Raw genomic sequence first — 16,214 nt, 5'->3', positions numbered from 1 at the left:
TGAAGTTTTTATTCTGACATCAAATGGCATTATCGCGTCATTATCGAGTCAAAAGTAGGGTTATATTCAATAAAGGCCAGTTCACACATATTTGCCAATTAAATGTCAGTTATGGCCAAGATTCCGTGTCCGGAATAGTACGACTGCTCTAATTTTGTTCATTCATGTCGGATTTTTGGAATATCTGAGCTTTAGACAGTTTAAATAGATTGGCAGAATAACAATATGCATGTCAAAATGACAAGAATTGAAAGTGGGGTTACGGTTCCTAAAGATTTATTTACACTTTATGTGAATGTCAAGATAGTGACGACTACAATTTTTTGGCCGCCATAGTACCTATTTGTAACTACTGTTATGACTTATGAGTTGGACCATTAATACCTATAGTTTTATTTTTCTTCACTAATTGTCATCCTTTTTTTAATAAAAATCATCCTTTTTTGCCTTATTTGTCCTCTTTTGTCGTGTTGACTTCTGGTCACCCCATCTTATCTCAGTTTCTTTTTTTCCTCCTTAAGTACTTCTTTACACTGTATCTTCTACGCACTAAAATATATTTTGTTTTTTCTCATTACTGAATTATTTTTCTTTGATAGAAATTTCTTCATCTATCGTAATTTACTGTAGTTACTAAGACATGTTGTTTCTGTTTCTTTAATTCCTCTGGCTACTGGTACGGTCGATGGACAAATAAAACTGGGACACTTAAAATTTAATCTATGTAAATCAGACTATTGAATTGTCAATATATTTGTCAGTAGCTATAGTCGAAATGTTTTGGATATGGGTTGTCAAACTCAAGGTTGCTTAAAACTTATGATTGAACTGTATATTAGGGAAATCTGTCATAAATTCCAATAACCTTATTGGCGCGTTTAGTTACTTTTGCTGGTAGTGCCAACTTAACGACAAGTCCCCAATCCACATCCATAACGTTTCAGCTACAACGTGATCAAGAATGACTGAATCTGTTGGTAACAATGAAAATTTGAATGATTTTGGTACCACTGTAATCAAAACGCATTTCCGGTTGTCAGCTTTGACAGAGTTGACAGGCGAATTTGACGTTTGACATCAAAGGGTCATTTTTGTAATAGCATAAACCACGACCTGCTAGATAGTCAGAGTGTCTATAGCGGCCTGGGCGTAGACCGAAAAATCCTATGTTCTCATGATTATGACGTTTAGGGTTGATTTCGGGGGTTGCTGTTAGCAACTAACTGTCATGCTATCACATCGTCATGTGCATCGTGACAATTTTGACATGCAGTCCACACACATGTATCTGCATGATGCATGCAGTCATGCGTAGTTGTCCAGTGATAAATGATACATTACTTTAATTGTAATTACAGTTTGGATATTCTAAATGGCAAAAGCAAAATGTTGCGCACTGGTTCGGTTGTGCGGGAGGGACAAAGTTTCGGCGCCGCGTTTTTTGAAAATATCTAGGTCAGTGGCGAGTGCAAATTCATAGAATAATAATTTGCCCAAAATGATATTATATTCAAAACTGTACAAAACGTAAAATATCCTTTCCACTCATTTCCACCAAGAATGGCACGGATTAATTAAGCAAATATAGATAATTGTTTTGTTGTGGACCCATCTTTCTCTGAAATGACCCGCTTAGGAAATAATGTAGGTACTGCAAATCCAAGAATGAGATTATAATTTTAATATTAATCTAGAAATATGTTTACAACATTACAACTAACGGAATTTGTTGTTGCTGCATTTACCGCAATATCAGTTCTAATATGATAAAAAAGCCAGTTCATAAACACTAACAGCAAAATGCTAAAAACCAGAAACACCACACAGAACTAGCATCAACAAAATTAATAAAATTGTTGTCATTAAAGCTACTTTTAAACTGCGACACTCTTTGAGTCTTTGACACTGCATTTTGACAACTTCACTGAATTCATTACATTTGTTTATGAGGTTATGATTATTTAGTGACAGTCCCCCCTAAAGTGGCGCCGTGGAGATCACAGGCACTAAAGCTTCGCCCAGGCAGATGTATAGTGAAATATGTCAATCATCAAGACGGCGGTGGCATAAACATACCCGACATAACCTATTTCTTTTTTTAATGTCGTGTCAAGTTAAAACATCCGGTCAATGCCAATTACGAAACAGAAAAACACCAATATTTTTCAATTGTTTCATTGCCAACAGACTCAGTCATTGTTGATCACGCTGTATATACCTATATCATACAAAAAGTTAACCTATTTGTGATAAAACTGTAATTAAACGCTGTAAATTTGTAAATTTTGACTTAGGTGATTGTCATGTTTGTCCCAGTTTTATTTGTCCATCGACTGTACCTACTGTAGCATTCTAACGATATTTCAAATACGTTTCTCGCTATAATTACTCATTCTTTGTTCTTCCCGCAATTTATTCCTTCTATTACATCTCTTGGTGTTTATTCTTTAACTCTGTTTTCATTCTTCGAATTCGAACTATTCATTTCTGTATGCGCGAGAAAAATATTCGGGCTGTCAAGATCAATTTATTTGGAAATGACCACGACTGACTTTACTTATTTGTTATTTTGTTATTATGGAAGGAACAACACTTATCTTCTTGTAGCCCATCCCATCTTCCAAATACATTTTCTTCAACGAAACAATAACATAATAAACAACCGACTGCACTTTCAGAAAGAAAACGTCAACTGTCAAATTTTTTTAATCAAGGGAAGTACCGACAGGTGGTACCACTGTCAAACATTCACCTCACTACAAAAATGCTAGTTTATTCATGCACATTTCGTTACATAATGTAAGGACAAATGTAAAGGGCAAGACTGTTTTGCTCGTAATTCGATTTATCTCGTATAACTTTCACATTCACAAAAAGTGAGGTTATGTATTAGGCTACTCAATGGCGGATATGCAACAGCTGTAACAATGACGAAATACACTACTTGAAAATATTTCTAAATGAATGAGTAAAAGGCCACATTTTATAACGTCCGTGTGTCGTTACTTCTCCATTACATAAATCTGGGCAGAGTGATGAGACCACAAATACGATTCGCAGTGACCGCAGCACTTCCAGAAACCCATTACTGTTACCGATATGTTAAATGAACGCCAAACATAAACGCTTTGAAGCAACGGTAGTTCTGCTCATTTAAATAAAAGAGTAATTTCCCGAAGTGTTTGAACAGGCTGGAGCTTCGTACCCACTGCAGAAAAAAAATTAGCAACGCAAATAAAGTCGATAAAACAAATATGTAAAGGAAATAAAAGCCGGTGGTATTTGATAGTATTTATATTTTTTTAAGTATACTGCAGTATACACGATCTGTAATAGTACAAAAGTAATATGTTTTGTCATCACCACATCAAATTGATAAGGCACATTAACCGCTAATACAGCAAAATTATCAAGATAATTACATCGTAATAAATTACTTACATATTAAGTACAACTAACAAAATCGTAATACTTGGAACTAAAGAACAAATAATGTGAGCAAAGTAGATTATGTACACGAAGGAAAATTATTCGTATGTCGAAGGACTATTAAAACTATTTCGTATGACGCAGGATAGAAAATAAATAGTCAGACTTGTCCATCAGTCAAAAATATAGAGAAACCTAACTAACGCACAAAAATAAAAACCTTCTGATAAAATATTACAATAAAATTCGTAATCAATTTAAAAGCAACAAATAAATTAACAACATCGTCACGATCTCCTCGAACGAATTTTTCCAGTAATTTCCATTCTGAATACTTACATCGATACACTAAATATGGCTAGAATCTCTTTAACACCACCATCATTTACACAGCACAGCCTTTTCTAACGCCGTATAAGACTTTCAGTTCGGGGAAAATGATCTTCTTGATGAGCTGGTTCGTCCTCGCGGCTAGCATCGCCCTCTTCTGGTCCTTCTTGTACACCTTGATGCCCGGCCTGTGCACCAGGAAGGCCTTGTTCAAGATCAGAAAGTCGTAGTCCAAGACGCACAACGCGTACCCCTGCATCAGAAACCAAATGTAATAATCGCGTCGAACGCCACGCACAAAATTCACCCACCTGCGTCATCTTGTCGCTCTTCCCCTCCCAGCTCAACCTCTCGTCGTAGAGAGGGTCGGCGTGGGTCCCGATGAAGATCGGCTCCCAGTGTATGAACTTGCCGTTCCGCTTCCCCACGTGGAACACCCTCAAGTTCTCCGTCTCGTTGGCCGTCTGCCACTCCTTCGCCTTGGGGACGCTGTGGCAGCCCGGGCACAGCTTCTTGTGGAACGGCACGGCCGTACCGTTGGCCAGCATCTCCTTCAGCTTGGTCTTGCTGTCGGGGACTTGCTGGTTGGCACTGACTTCGAACAGGTGCAAAGGGAACACTTTGGGGTTCTTGCTGAGGAGGGGGCCGCTGTTGTCGGCGATCATCTCTAGGAACTGCGGGATTATGTTTGGACTAGGGTACAGCTCGATGTCCGACGGCAGGACGTAGTGGGTCTGAGCGGTCTCGCGGGCCACGTTTCTACCCACGTTCACCGGATACAGCAACTTCTTCTGGCTCTTGTACATCTGGTCCGAGGAGACGTTGGCGAATGGCGGAGACGAAGAGCAGTTGAAAGGTTCCGCGAAGACGTGGTTGTGTCTGGGCACCTGCAACAACAACAAAACAAATGTAAATAAGAGATTTTATTAAAGCTTAGGGTAGGTACTGTAACCACATCCAGGTCATTATCTTTGTCGCAGACTATACACTACCCGTTTCAAATACAGCGTGATTAAAAAGAACTGTTTCAGTTGGCTGTACTGATTTTTACTTTTAAATATTGTGCGATCCATTGAATTTGTAATTAGAGTTGGCGCTGGAACTGTCAACGCATGTCTAATTTTGATCTATCGCGGCAAACGTCACATTTAATGACAATTGTAAAACAGAAAATGGCGAATTAAGGAATCGAGGGATTAAGAGAAAAATTACAATGGTAATGTTTATTTTATTAAACAATGTTACAACAGATGCTGAAAGTGTTCAACAATTTTGTTCTAAGCACAAACGGGCCCTTCGTTTGACTCAACTTTTTGTAACATTAATTTACACACAAATAAAGTCCATTCAATAAACATCTGAACTGTCAAAATCAAAATTGCAGTTGTTAGGTTGGTTAAATCACTAGTTATTTTCATATTGTCGAGTTGTTATCTATGATATTTTAATTTTTCAAACAATTCATTTGTTTAAATTGACATTGTCAAATAAATTGCAAAATTATTTAAGGTTATTTTGTAAAAATGTTCAAATGGAAAGTTCAAAACGAACTAGGGTGGTTCTATTGGCGCGATAGAAGAGGGTCATAAGAAATTATTATGAGGAACAAACAAAAAAGTGATAATAACGGAAAGAAATTACAAATTTGTACCAAAGCCGCTCCATGTTAAATAATTTTCTTTTGAATAATTGAAACAGGTTAGTTTATTTTGGATGATTTTGAATGTTGTTTAATTTGTTACCTGTTTTCAGTTTGTCGCGTGTTTTTTATAAACTTTATTAAATTGCTCCAATTCATTTAGTTGCTGCATTTCACTTCAATTGTTCGAAGCAATGAATGATTCAAAACATTTTTAGTTCAATGATTAAAAATGAAAACATAACCTAAATATATTTTGTAACTAGATTTATGTCGGTACACTCTTGCGAAAATTTTTTATATCCAAGTATAGTCAAAACAAGCATTTTATTTAAAATTTAATTTTGACAGTTCAGGAGTTTTTTCAATTTACTGTAAAGTCCATTCAAAAATCAAAAAACCACCAACGTCACATTTTCCTCGATAATTACTATCGGCAACGCTGTCTAGTGTAAAATTTGGTGAGACTTGTAATTTTGAGGTTAAATGTTTATTAAGTGTCTTGTTTTTCTGGGCATGTTTAAGTAAAAATAATAAGAATCAATAAATAAATAAAATGTGCTGCTAATAAAACAATATGAACGAAATTCAAAGTAATTGAGTTTTATTTTGAATCAAATAAATGTCATAATTTATTGCTACCAACATAGTATGAAAAAATATCTACCTAGGGTTTTTTAAATTTTACCAACCTAAAGTAACAGGTGGAGGTTTTTTATTTTTGAATGGACTTTAAGTGTATCGATTCAAAAAGACCTACGGCTTCAGTTCCAACGCCAATTTTAATAACAAATTCAATGGATCGCTCGATATAACTGGAGTAACTTTCGGTTGTTGACGACTTCACACTGACAGTTGACAGTTCAAGTTGTTTCTTTGTACCGTTGATTTGCTGTTGATTTCACGACAAATATCTGTCAAAAGACGTATCCGGTTGCAGTATTGCAAACAGCCGAATAACAAAATGCTCTTATTTGTATTGCCAACTAAAACAGTCCTTTTTAATCACCCGGTAAATTCGGCCGCGTGAATTTGCATTAGACAGAATTCCCAAAGGTCATAATTTGGAAATAACTGGATTTGTCGGTGGAAGACACTGATGTCTAAGGTACCATAGAGATCAGTGGTGGAAGCCGAAACCAACCAGAAATAAGAGTTTTCAAAGCAGTCTTTCGAACTACAACGCGCTTTAGCCACCTCAGCAATTTACAAGAAATATTTTGATTAATAAAAAGGGTTAGAATAGATACTGTAACCACATCCACGTCATTATCTTCGTCGCCGACTGTACCCTAATAAATTCGTCCGCGTCAATTTGCATTAGACAGAATTCCCAGCGGTCATAATGGCAAAAAATAATTTGGAAATAATTGGATTTGTCGGCGGAAGCCGCATCACCGCAACAATTTATTTTCGCCCCTCATTTAAATGCAAAGCCCCCCGATCCGGCGCGATTTGCACACCTAAGAGAGGTGATTGATCGGGGAAAAACCTTCAGCTTTTATCGACATTCTTGGGCCAGGCCGTAACAAGTTTCGTCCATTTTTGGACCGGCTCAATTAGTTGCAGAAAAGAACAACAACGGATCGAGGGAGGAGCGCTTCGAATAAAAATAGAACAAATCGAGTTTGGGGGGGTGGCGTTGCAGTTGGCGTTGTTCGCGGCGAAAGCCGAAGCTAATAAAATTACGGAAGACATTTTGCGTTTGATTTATGGGCGAATTGTCTGTTTATTCCCGACAAAAAACCCAAGCAGTGGGACAGTGTCGTGCCCGTGATGGTCTCGTGACGGTCCCCAATGAATTACAACTCGAAATTGTTGGTTACCACATTATTGGTCTTTGTTCACCGAACGACACTTTAACAGCCCACGGTTGTTCAAACCCATTACATCAAAAATAATGATCGTCATTACTGCAAGGTCTTAGGCGTCTTGAGCAACAGACACTCGGGTTCTTCTGGGAGCTGAAGATGGAAACAATTATCGGAAAACATCGTTTGTTCATTATGCAGAGATGATGCAAAGAATTGGGAAAAAATGACGAAAGATGCGTCATCAATCCATTAGGAACTCTTCAGTTTGGAGTTTATCTTGCTCGTTTGGAATTCGCGACGAAAACATCCTATTTGTTAAATTTTATTCAAATAAATTAGTCATTTTATTGTTGTAATCAAGGTAATTGTGGTCATCATGGCTGATGATGACTATCGGAGGTGATAAAACCGGCGCCAGTGCCAGGCTGGGACCTCAGCTATTTTACTACTTTCCATTAAGTTTTTTAAATTTGTCATATGAAACTTTTACGATCGACGTGCTATTCCATTCTTTTTGGAAAACTATGGAGAAATGCTCATTGCGGGACAAAATGAAATTTCGTGTTCAAGCAAAGCAAAAATTTAGTAACAATAATGGGAAGACCAAAATCAGAAGAAGCATGTTGTGATAAACAAATAAGGAATGTTTAGAAAAGCAACTAAAGATTATAAGAAAAGAAATGATTAGTTTTGGTCGTTGTTTGGTGGGAAAAAATCAGAAAGGAAACTGGCGTCAGCAACAAAATTTCTGTTTGAGTTGGCATTAAAAATTTTTACTTGAAATTGGCAAGAGTGTATTGTACCTATTTCCGTTTGTTTAATTGTCATTAGTGGTCATTCTGTAAGTAAAACGTTAAATTTTAGCGGGTATTAAAATTTTAACATACGTCAAAATTGAAAAGTGATTCTGTAAGTGCCGAATATGTTAAATTTTAATTGACACCCGCTAAAAGAAGGCGCTAATTCTTCATTTTTAACGGGTCCTCCTACAGTACATGTTAAATAAGTAAAACGTGTTTTTTGCAAAAAATAATGGCATTAGATGGTTTAATACATTTGGTAGTTGTTCATAACGAAGAAAACAGACGACAACAGTACGTTAAACACATAGTACAACATGATGAGAAAATAGTAATTATTATTTTTATAGACGACAGGTTAGGATTATTCAAAAGCAATTAAGAGATACCAGTAACCCCTTTAATTTGCCAGATAGACTGTTTTTGAGATTGTTCCGTTTAAATAAAAATTGTGCACAGAATTTAATTAATAGTCTATGGCCTCACATGCAACGACCTAGAAGGGCAACGAAAGTGCCAATTCACTTAAGAATATTAACTGTACTGCACTTTCTTGATCAAGGGGGTTATCAAGTAGGTACAGGTCATGGTTATTTGATAGCCCAAAGTCAACCTGCTGTAAGCAGATGCATAGCAGAAGTGACAAATCTCATGACAGCTCATTTGTTAAATGTGTGGATCAAATTTCCAAATTCAGATGAAGAAAGACAAAGAATTAAAAGAGGTTTTCAAGAACTGGCTCCAACTTTTGCTAATGTCGTTGGTGTGGTGGATTGTACACACATCAGAATTGTAGCGCCACCTGCAGAACATCCGATATATCCAGGACATGCGTATTACTGCAGAAAAGGATTTTTTTCAATAAATGCCCAAATAATTTGTGATTCTAATCGCATTATCCGGAACATAAACGCTCGATTTCCAGGTTCCGTTCACGATTCTGCTATTTGGATGACAAGTGGCGCAAAGAGAGCTCTTCAACAACATTATGTACAAACGGGTTCAATAAATTATTTGATTGGAGATAGTGGATATCCGCTAGAACCTTGGCTAATGGTACCATTTGTTAATCCCCTAGATAATACTCCACAATCTAGGTTTAACACTGCATTGTCTAACCTACGAATTATAATCGAACACACTAATGGATTGCTCAAAGGAAGATTTAGATCTTTGCATGGTCATAGAGCATTACACTATAACCCCTTAAGGGTTGCTAAACTTATATACAGTGGCGCCATTCTACACAACATGTGCAGAACTTATAACGTTCCTCTTCCTAATGATGAGGATGTATTACCACGACCCCCACGACCCATCAACCAGCCGGTTGCAGAAAATAATGCAGACTGGTTTAATCAAGGATCTAGGCTTAGAAATCACATAGTTGAATCACATTTTGCTGAACAATAGTTATATTTATAACACTATATTAATAAAGAAATTAAACTTAAATAATCTCAAAATTGTAAGTTCAACACTGCACTTTTTATTTTCCTGCGTTTGCGAATTGCATTGGCTAAATTATTATTTGAGTCAGCCAAAATACGAAGACATTTTTCATGTTCTGTGGCTATTGAACTTAATTCTGAGGTTTTATAATCCCCAACGCGTTTTTTTGACTTTGGTAAAGGCTTTGGATTGGCTTCTCGCACTGCCATCTAAAAAATATCAGGTTTATTAACATTTTTCTTTTATAAAATAGCAATATTTTATTTACAGTCACAGTGCTATCCTCCTTATTATCTGATGATGGGCCTGGTAGCTCATTAACTAGATATTCTTCTATTACCTTTAATTTATAATAATTCTTGAATGTAACAATGAAATTTGATATATTCATTAGGACTCACAATTTCAGGATTAACATCTCGGTTGGGCATATCTTCAATGATTCCTCCTTCTGGAATATCGGGTGCCCCTATGATCACTATTTTTGACAATAATGCCAATAACCTTTCTTCCAATTCAGATAGCGGCTTTAAAGTTTTAGGACCACCCCCTGTTCCTACAGTTTCTTCGTGCAGCAAACGAGCTTTCTTTCGAGTATTAACTTTGAATTCATTTAATGTCTACCCAGAAAAATATAACTGTTACATTTTTTGTATTTAGGTATGACCTGTCCCTATTTACATTAATAACTTTATTTTAGCTACTTACATCTTTCCACTGAATAACGTTTTTTTGAGCTCCTTCTAATTTGTTCAGCTCACTTGCAAACGTTTTCCATCCGTTTGCAAATTTTTCCAACTCGGAAGGTTTTAGCTTATTCGATTGCAGTAGAAACTTATTGTTTTCTAAATAAGTCACCAAAAACATTTTTTGAATTTTACTCATTCGAGTCAAGCGAGGCATGTTGGTTTCGTTTTGTTCACTTTTTGTTGTTTGAGGTTATGAGTAAGTACGAAAAAGTGACGAAATCGCAGACGTTTGTGACTTTGAACCTACTATGGTCGGCATTTTGACTACTTTTACGAAGATATCCGATCGTTTTAGCGTGTGCGTTAAAATATTTCATTTTAGCGCTGCCTTTAATTTCGTTGTTACAGAATTGAGATTTAGGTTAAAAAGTCAAAAAATAGCGCATGTTAAAATTTAACGTATTTGCTTACAGAATGACCACTATTGACAGCTGACACAAATTTCAAATTTAAACGTCTTTGTTTTTGTAATCTTTTTTTGTTCGACACTGTCAGAATTTGAGAAATTTCTCCTGTGTGAGCGGATTTTGATAAATAAATGTCACAACTTGTCAAAATGAAACGTCAAGCTAATTTTGAAGATCTTAAGCGGTTTGGAGCCTTTAGGAGCTCGTCGAACAAAAAAATGTTGTATTCAACTCGTTCTTGTGTAAATTGGGCCTTTTTAGGCACTCGTGGGCCTTCAAAACGCTCACTCATGTCAAAAAAGGCAATTTACACACGAACTCGTTAAATAAACTATGTACTATTGCGGGCAAAAAAAGTGGGACATCAACGTCATTGTCTTGACTTTTAATGTGAAATAACCCTTACCTGATTCTAACCCTACTTTGAATCGATTGACGTTGTCATTATGTATTGTACGTTGTAGGGAGCGATTGTAAGTAAGCACGTAGTGAATATTTATTTAATGCAAAGTTCCAATCAAAATCTACATTTATCACAAGAAGAGGGCATTTGGAAAAGGAAAATAGGAGGATAAAATAAATTTTTAAACTATCAGCTGGAATAGTGTCAAAAAAAATGACAATAAAGCTTGAACTACATCGAATTTTTCAAAACTGACAGAAATTTGATGTCCCACTTTTTTTGCCCGCAATAGTACTATTATTGATAATTGGAGTCATTTGGATCAATCAGCCCTTTAAATTAAATGCCTTTTCCTCGCTCTAACTTGTTTGTTTTTAAAAACTCCTCACTTTATAATAAACCATAGTTTTATTGCCAACTCAAATAGTCATTAACCAAAAAGTACCTAATGTAAGGGTAAGAACAAAATAAAAAAGGAAGAAATATGAAAGAGAATAAAGTTTTAGAAAGGAATTTAAAAAATTAAAACAATTAAGAAAGAAAATACAAAATTAAAACTTAAAAATTCGGGAATGTTCCTTTATCATCATGACGATAATATCTTTCTACATTTAATTCAGAACAAAAAATAAAAAGAAAATTTGAAAATCAAGAAAAACCGCCATGAAAAGGAATAAACAAGCAAACGTTTTGAAAAAAAAAAAAATAGAACAAGGGGCGTTAAAAAATAAACCAAGAAGGAAGGCTTAGAAGATACAAATAAACAAGAACCGAAAAATTAAGAAAAAAATCTTCGAAGAAAACATGAAAGCAAACGTTTTGAAGTAAAAATTGTAAAATAGAAAAAAAAATATAAAGTAAAAAGTGGAAGATAAACATGAAAAATTGAGTTAAATAAACTTCAAAAGCAGAAAAGAAAAACACAAATGTTTAAAAAAAATAAGCAAAGCGGAAAATATTTAATAAGATGGGCTAATAAAAAGTCAAAAAAAAAATTATAACGGGTGCGGCAAGTTTTATTTTCACTCCCAAAATCACTCCTACTAACTAAACAAAATTAACCAAAATTGGTACTTATAATTAAAGTTCTTTTTTAAACAATAACTGTTAATATCAAAATTTCTTCAAAGACCACACTGTATCACCCTAAAACACCTTTCGTTTCGGAACACCTGTATCATAAAATCTCCTTCGATCAGGTTTGAGGTTATGTCAATAATTTTTAAATGCCAGAAATGTATCAAGTGTAAGAACATTTTTTACCAGAAGACAAAAAATAAAGACGATAATGACACCGAAAAATGTAACACTAATATAAGCTGTTTATTCATTTTCAGAATCTGATTCAAAATTTTCGGACCTCAATCTTTGCTTTACTGCAAATTTCTTTCATTAGCATGGTCGGATTTTCTATCTGCATTTCTTCACATAATCCAATCATAGCTAATTTTTCTCGTTGCGTTAGGGGCCGCCCAGTTCGTTGCTTTCCGAAACTCATTTTACTTTTTATTTTAAATTTTAAAGTTAAAAGTGACATACAATTGACGTTTTACGTTGCTCAGCTAATAACCATCAAAAAACTAGTGGCTCATACCAACATGACAACACTTTGATAATTGTTCAAAAAAAATCTCCTCCTTTGGATAATTCTGTAATTATTATTAAAGTGTTTTTCATTGGATAACAAGATTCATTACCCGTTGACTAATAATAGGGCCCGTTGACTAATAATTTCAAAACTCACTGCAAATATCATAGCAACTAGGTCGTTTATGAAGTCAGTGGTATCAAGTACACAAACTAAGTAATAATTTTAAAACGTCAGTTTCAGTTTGTCTAATAATGCAACTTATTTATCAATTTCTCTTTATAGTCGTAGAAAAAGTATAGTATTCTATTTGCGGATAATGGCTCTTACTCGCTCGGATGAATTACAGCACTCGCCTGCGGCTCGTTACAGCCTCACGAATAAAAGCGATCATTATCCGTTCATTGAATAATATACTAATTATGTAATGATAAAGCATATACATAATTCTTTTTGTAAATACTCGTTGATCCATATGGCGTGTGCAGCTTATTATAATTTTTCTAGTAGAATCTATTAAATTTTATCTAGTGGGGTATCTGATCCGCAATCAAAATTACAAAAATTGAATTAGTTTGTTTTTTTATATTGCAAGACAAACCACTTTAATGATTTATGACAAAATATTATAATTTATGAACAAAAGGATGTTTTACCATCCTGAATCTCTTATTTAGAGCTTCATTATAAATGTGGATTAGGTAGCCTAATTCCAGGGTACCACTACCTGCTCCAGACAAATCCAATTATCGCATAATTTACCACGTTTCAATTACCCAAATCGTAAATTAAAGCAATTTTTCATTTTATAATGAAAAAAGTGAGTTTTATTCAAAATCTAATTAATATTTTTTCCGCTAATTTCGTAAATAAACATTGAACATGAATACATCAGCATAAAAATCAGATATTGAAATTTTTTCTAAATGTAGGTTTTTTCAAATTTATAGCTTTATTTAATGACCCAAAAATCACAAAAAAAGTTGTGGTATTTAGAGGAAAAAATAAAAGAAAACCGAAAGAGATAACTTTCATTTGAAAAAAAACAAATTTTCCAGAAATAAACAAAAAGTAGAAAGGACAACAATTACAGTTGGTTGCAAAAAAATCGGGAAACGAAAACATTCCTAATGTAAATTTGATTTTGTCCATTTGTCAATTAATTGTCCACTTGACAATACCCATCAAATAATTTTTAAAAATGTCATTGCATTTTGACGTTAATTCTAACCTATCTCTCGTAAGAAGGTTTCACACAATGGAAACATCGTAAAAATGAGTCAATTTTATTCTGACAGTTCCCGTAAAAGATATAAATATGACGTGCAAAAAACAAAAAAGAATGCTTAGAAAGTAGGAGTGTACCACAAGAAACAAAAAGAGGTTCGGAAAAATACATCAAATACAAAACAAAACTTTGGAAGGGAATGATTGCACTTAATCAGAACTTGATTAGAATGTTGATGAGGAAGGAACACGTTTCTAGATTGCATAATTATTTGATACCGAATTTGAAAGATAAATTGCGGTAAAAAAAAGAAAAAATAACGAAGACACCAAAACGTGTTATCGAATCTACAACACTGTTTCTATATTTAGCAACACACCGCAATATACAAAATCATAATTGATGGTAGAGTGAGAGCCGTGTCATCTTTGAGAGAAAAAGTTAAACAGTTTCGCCTCTGGCGTACTGGACACGTTGAGCTCTTCCTGAAGAGCGAAATGTCGAATCTTCTTCCTTTCTCTGACTTAATCCACGGCTGACACCCGAAGATACATCATCAGTCATCAGCATCACTGACTCCAGTAGCGCTAGCCTTGCAAACCAAGCTCGAAATCTTTTATGGTGGAAACGAAGAAGCAGAAGAAAAATACAGAGAATATAGAAAGGGTGTGATGAATAGAAAAACAACATAGAAAATTAAGAGAAAAGTTAGAAAGAGGATAGATAAAAAAATACAAATTTCGAGAGAAAATTATGTATGTAGTACATACTGTGGGTACCATGGCATATGTACTGTATACTGGTTTCGAACCAGTGACTTTTAATCGTTAAGTAATTAAACGGACATTTAATTGATGTTGATGGGATTAAAAAGTGGGTTTTTAAGTCAAAATAAAAACTGAAGGTATGCGAGAACCGCATCGACCTGTCTACTCGTATTTTTCTTCTATTCCCACCACCGCTGTCACTAGCAAAAAAACGCAATAACATCCACTCACTACTAACCTCTTTGGGAACGTGTTTGGTGCTGAAGTAAATATGAAACGTGACATATTCCTTGACCAGGCTGTCCGTACAATCTCTGAGATAGGCGATCGAGTCCAGCGTGTTCTTGAAGTCGGTTCCCGGTGCGTGCAGTGCTAAACTAATTGGTCCGCGCCACTTGTCCAGCAGCGGCAGCAGATTATCCATGAAGGAGTAATCGGCGTGCGTCGTGTAAGTAATACTCTCGTGACACTTGAACGTCTTCTCGGGCATCACGTAGTTGTACAAGACCCAATAGTCGCCCCGCTGCTGCACCCTGGCCACCATCGGCCTGTCCAGACACTTGGTGATCTCCTTCACCTTGTCCAGCACCGACACTTGCGGCTTCTGCGTGGTCTCGACGACCGCTTTGGTCGCCTCGACGTTGTACACCTCCTTCACCGGCTCCACCACCAGCGGCTCCACGTTCTGCTGGGGGTCGAGGGCGGCGAGGTTCCGCCCCGACTGCTGCAGCTGGCGGATGGCCTGCGACGCCCCCGTGTTGCTCAGCACGTGGATGCACAGGTACATCACGGCGATCGCGATGATGCACTTGATGGCGAAGCTCTTGCGACTCGAAGGCATCCTGCTGCTGATTTCTTCGGCTAGTTACGGGTTAGTGTGAGTGCTTTTTGCGCCCTGGAGGTCGAACATTCGGGTACGAACGAGCTCTCAACATGCCCGACGATCATGAACAGACGAGCGGGACGAGCGGCTTCCTGCAGCTGGCGACCATCGTCTAAGGCTGCACCTGCAACAAAATCAAAAGCTCAAAACTTGCCAATGTCAATCAAATGTCACAACAAACACAAAAACAATCAGAAAACGTTGTCAAGAAATTTAGTAAAGCATTCTCCAATTATTATTAATCGCAGCTTTCACTGTTTTGACAAGGGTGAAAAGCAACGTCGATATTTCGAGATAATGTGAATTTCTTTGCGCCCATTTTCGCTACAAGAGTCGACAAACTTTGGAAACATTCAGCTCATAGAACACCGAGAAAATGTAAAGAAACAGTTCTGGAAGCTCCGCCCCCTCGCAAGAATTCCCTTCGTTGCTTTGAATCATAACCGAAGCTGTGTTAGCTCTGTTCAAATCCTTAAGGCAAACAATAAAACGCTGCGAAGTCAGGTGCGAAATGACTCCATTGTTATCGTAATTAATGACGTTCCTCGGAGAGATCGTGTCAAAAAGAGGGCGCCACTCGTAGACGCGGCGCCATCTTCGGTGGCTTTTCGCAGTACGGAATCGAACCGCGACTCCAAATCTTCCCCGAACAACATTTATGAAATTTAAAATTGGAATTTCCACGCCTGGCACGTGTGTTTGCAGTTAAGCAAGAGAAAAACGCA

The 16,214-nt window shown here is 36.2% G+C and overlaps 1 protein-coding gene and 2 long non-coding RNA genes across 8 annotated transcripts in view; 1 reads left to right on the top strand and 2 right to left on the bottom strand.

The window, feature by feature from the left end:
* Positions 1–3,279: 3,279 nt before the first annotated feature.
* Positions 3,280–16,214, bottom strand: part of LOC138136921 (beta-1,4-glucuronyltransferase 1) — a 118,049-nt gene continuing 105,114 nt past the window's right edge. For all 5 annotated transcript variants that reach the window (XM_069056227.1, XM_069056226.1, XM_069056229.1 and 2 more), the window contains 3 exons: positions 14,845–15,613; positions 4,071–4,646; positions 3,280–4,012 (listed from right to left, as the gene is read on the bottom strand). In XM_069056227.1, coding sequence (XP_068912328.1) covers positions 3,815–4,012; positions 4,071–4,646; positions 14,845–15,447 — 1,377 coding nt within the window. In that variant the 5' untranslated portion in view covers positions 15,448–15,613 and the 3' untranslated portion in view covers positions 3,280–3,814. The remainder of the gene's footprint in view (positions 4,013–4,070; positions 4,647–14,844; positions 15,614–16,214) is intronic.
* On the top strand, positions 8,031–9,470 carry LOC138136925 (uncharacterized). Its single transcript, XR_011161504.1, has 2 exons — positions 8,031–8,306; positions 8,363–9,470. It is a non-coding gene; the product is annotated as an uncharacterized lncRNA (long non-coding RNA).
* On the bottom strand, positions 9,410–10,633 carry LOC138136924 (uncharacterized). 2 transcript variants are annotated; one of them, XR_011161503.1, is made up of 4 exons: positions 10,173–10,633; positions 9,866–10,084; positions 9,733–9,804; positions 9,410–9,673 (listed from the first exon to the last, which is right to left on the bottom strand). It is a non-coding gene; the product is annotated as an uncharacterized lncRNA (long non-coding RNA). The 2 variants fall into 2 exon arrangements; XR_011161502.1 differs by having other exon boundaries at positions 9,866–10,632.

This window comes from Tenebrio molitor, chromosome 8 (genome assembly GCF_963966145.1).
Source record: "Tenebrio molitor chromosome 8, icTenMoli1.1, whole genome shotgun sequence".
Classification (NCBI taxonomy): domain Eukaryota; kingdom Metazoa; phylum Arthropoda; class Insecta; order Coleoptera; family Tenebrionidae; genus Tenebrio; species Tenebrio molitor.
This window is presented reverse-complemented; position numbering and strand designations above follow the sequence as displayed.